Source organism: Numida meleagris, chromosome 25 (genome assembly GCF_002078875.1).
Source record: "Numida meleagris isolate 19003 breed g44 Domestic line chromosome 25, NumMel1.0, whole genome shotgun sequence".
NCBI classification, from domain to species: domain Eukaryota; kingdom Metazoa; phylum Chordata; class Aves; order Galliformes; family Numididae; genus Numida; species Numida meleagris.
The window spans coordinates 1,751,997-1,755,805 of record NC_034433.1 but is presented as its reverse complement, the minus strand read 5'-3'; the positions used below and the strand labels follow the sequence as shown (position 1 = coordinate 1,755,805).

Sequence of the window (3,809 nt, the reverse complement as noted above, 5' to 3'; positions counted from 1 at the left end):
TTACAACAGGAGAGCAGCAGCCACTCCAGCTCCACTCCTGTCACCTCTCAGCAGCCCCATGCCGGGCGCTTCCCCCTTTGCAGGAGCTCAGCCTGCAACGAGACCGTGCAGCAACTTGGGCGAGGGGTTTATTTTTAAATCTGATTCTTAACTACAGCTGATGCTTGGGATTAAACAGAGCACTGTGCAGTGAGGTCCCAGCTGCTCGCTGCTTCTCCGCGGTGACCGTCCCACTGCCATCTGCCGGCCACCATTCAGCAGGGTTAGCAATGACCGTGACCTAAAAACACCCCCTGGGCAGCTGCTTCCTGTAAGGGAGCTGTGCTGCTGGGACAGGGGAAGCACAGAGCAGCCTCAGAGCTACAAGCGAAGGGCCAGCGTCAGCATCACTCCTGTGCTGTGGGTCCGCTCCTTGCAGGGCAGGTGCTGTGAGGTTCTGCAGTGAAATGCAGCCTCTGGGGAAGGGATAGGGGAGGACATTGCATTTAGCTTCTTACACTGCTGCAAAGACGAAGGAGTGCGTGCTCCGGTAGGAGGAGGCTGCTCGGCCTCGTAGCAGGGAACCAGAAGTGCTCCAGCATTAGTTTCATCTTGGTTTCTTTTCTTTTTTGCTCTGAGCTCCCTTCTTCCTCTTGCTTTCCTTGCCCAAAAATTCCTGCTGGAGACACATTTTTGCTCAGCACTCAGCTGGGAGCTGCTGGGGGAATATTCCCTGCATCGTGCTGAATCTCCTCCTCCTGCTGCTTTTAAACGGGCTAAAAACATAAATCATAGAATCACGGCTTGGGTTGGAGGGGACCTTAAAGATCATCTAGTTCCAGAAGAAAAAAAAAAAAGCTGCAGCCTTGCAGAAACCAGCACCCAGATGCTTTTGGAAAGCCAAAAAATAATAACAGCATTAAGCACTTGGTAGCAGCCACAGTGTTTTGCAGCAATTCTACTTAAACACACAACCAGGATTGCTTTTCAGATACAAGCCGACTCCTGGATACCCCAAAAAGACACGGCATGCCCCACAGCAGGCTTTCAGAACAGGATTTATTCAGTGAACGCTCCGGAGATGCACAGCACACAGCATCCAGGGGAGGACTCAGATATTGGACTTAAGGTCGTTCTCCACCTCATCTATTTAAGAAACCCAAGGATGCAACAACCAGAGAAAGACCGGATCTCCTCGTCCCTTCTGCTGGTCTGCCAAACTTGTCCCGTATTTAACACACCCTACTGGGAATCTTCAGATGAACGGAGCAGAAACATGGAGGGATACAACGCAGTGCTCCAGAGAATGAAAGCCATCCTGCAACAAGCCCTGGAACCAGCGGTAACCTCTAACGTCATTCACTTGGCTCTTTCCAGCTGAAACTGCACCAGCAGACCTGATTATTTTTCCTCCTGGACCCACAGATATGCACCAACCAGGATCTGTATCTAACTGCACATACGTCGTACGCTTAAGTTCTGCAAAGAGGGAAGCCATGCAGAAGGAAGGAGCCAGTAACTCTTCTCTAGTGCTGAAGGTTTTTCTTCTGTGCGGGCACACACGTGCAGGCACACGCGTACAATCAAGGCACGACAACGGAGTAACTGTTGGATGGGTTCATGCAGCGGAAGGGAGGAAGAAGGCAAAGGCTGCAGAGAGGTGGCAGGAGGAGAAAGGAGTACGTCTAGACACTGGCCATAGCTCTACCAGAAACGGGAAGGAAACACAAACCTCTTCTGTGGAAAAAAAATGCCACTTTTGGACAAGGAAGGAAGAGGTGACACTTCTCCAAAACTGAGACAGACAGACACACGAGGAGGGAAAGAGAGCATTTCTGTTAGAAATCCAGCCTGATATACAGGCATCAGACTCAACAACCGTGCCTTGCCTCCAGACAAACACCAAAACCAACCACCACATCCCATTGCCATTGGGACATTTCCAGGGCATCCTGCTTTCCCCGGGACGCGGTGCAGCGGGACCTGCCGGCCGCACAGGGCAACGAGAGCTGATCATCTCCTTGTTGGAAACAGAGCAGAAGCCCAGGCTGGCTGGGAAGAAGGGAGAAGCATTGGTGCCCAAGTTCACTAGCGTGATGGCAGACACCCTCCTGCCCCTGGGCCATCTCAGGAAGGGCACTGAGCGCCCGTGCAATGGGCAGTTGCCCTTGGCATGGCAGGGCTGGAGCAGGTGAGCCAGAGGAAGAAGAGATTGTGTCAACCTGAATTGTCCGTGGCGTCTCCCAAGCCTACCAGGGTGGTGGGACGACCAACGCTGAAGAAAGCCTTGGTGACTGGTGCAGGGACAGCTGAGAAAGACTGTTCAAAGCAGAAGGCCCACCAGGATGACACCAGGCAGGAGGAAGAGCAAAAGGCCCCAGCAGGTACTGGGAGCTCCAGCCATGGGCTGCTCCTCGCCTTCCTCGTCTGAGTTTGTCTCCAGTTCTTCAGTGTCCAGGGCATCTGCTGGCAGAAAAGAAGAAAACCTGGAGTTAAAGGGGAAGAGGTGAGCAAAAGAGAAACTCCCGTTCATGCGGGTCCGTGAGGGATGTGCACCACGACACCACGAGGTGCAAGGCAGCAACACACAGATCCAACGAAGACACGACACAGCTGGTGGGTGTTAGTGAGGAGCAGGCTGTAAACAAAACCATGCTTCACAAACCAGACATCCAAACAGACCCCTTAAGCGTTAGGGGAAAGAGTGGGGAAAAGGGTTGTCGCCACACCAAAGACGAGGATCCAAAGGACCAGTCTGATACTGGTTCCTCCCAAGTGCCCTCCATGCTGCTTGGGGATCACTCAACGTCTGCATGTCCATGCCAGGACAGACTCCACAATTACCTTACCTGAGAGGGAGGTCTGGAAAGCAGGGCTCTGCCCCTTTTCTTTGGAAGATGACGTTAAACGCATGAAGATGGGTTCTTCAGGGCTGGAGACCACTGACTTTGAGGAGGTTATGAGCTCAGCTTTATTGAAACCCAACTTGATCTCTGGAATAATTTGGCTGGGGGATGGAGTTGGACTGGAAAAGAAGGCTGATTTCTCTCTCTCATCCTCTTTCACACCGTTATTTGTTTCTGGTACTGATTTGGGACTGAAGGCTGTGCCCATGCTTTCTAATAAATCTGGATTCTCTGTAGTTAAGGAGGCAACAGGCTCTTCAGTACCTGACTCTGCTTCGGGAAATATTCTATAATCCAGGTCTAACGTGGGCTCAAAGGAAAGGGTTAAACCAGTTGTCGCAACATAATTGGGACTTTCAGTTTCAATGTGTTCTGTCTTTGTTGTGGTGGAGGATTCTGGCTTTGCTGATGTTACAGCAGTGGATGCTGGCTTGGCTGTAATGGTGGTAGATGTTGGTGTGGTGGATGTTGGCTTTGCCGTAGAGGTGGTTGTGAGTTTTGGTGTGGTGGGTTGTGGCTTGGCTGTAGTGGTGGTGGGTTTTGGTGTGGTAGGTGTTGGCTTGGCTGTGGTGGTGGTTGTGGGTTTTGACGTGGTCATTGCAGGCTTTGTTGTGGTGGGTGCTGGTTTGATCACAGTGGTGGTTGTGGAAGGTACAGGCTTCGCTGTAGTGGTTGTGGTGGGTTTTGGTGTGGTGGGGGTGGGTTTTGGTGAGGTAGGTGCTGGCTTGGCTATAGTGGTGGTTGTGGTGGGTACTGGCTTGCTTGTAGTGGTGGTGGTGGGTTTTGGTGTGGTGGGTGCTGGTTTGGCTGTAGTGGTGGTTGTGGGTTTTGGCATGGTGGTGGTGGATTCTGGTGTGGTGGTGGTGGTGGATTCTGGTGTGGTGGTGGTGGTGGGTTTTGGTGTGGTGGTGGTGGTGGGTTTTG

General features: G+C 52.2%; 1 protein-coding gene across 2 annotated transcripts in view; it reads right to left on the bottom strand.

Annotated features, from left to right (window-relative positions):
• PI16 (peptidase inhibitor 16) overlaps positions 1,021-3,809 on the bottom strand; it is a 10,124-nt gene continuing 7,335 nt past the window's right edge. Inside the window, exon 6 of one of the 2 annotated variants that reach the window (XM_021376946.1) lies at positions 1,021-2,445. In XM_021376946.1, coding sequence (XP_021232621.1) covers positions 2,303-2,445 — 143 coding nt within the window. In that variant the 3' untranslated portion in view covers positions 1,021-2,302. The remainder of the gene's footprint in view (positions 2,446-3,809) is intronic. The other variant, XM_021376947.1, reaches the window with a different exon arrangement.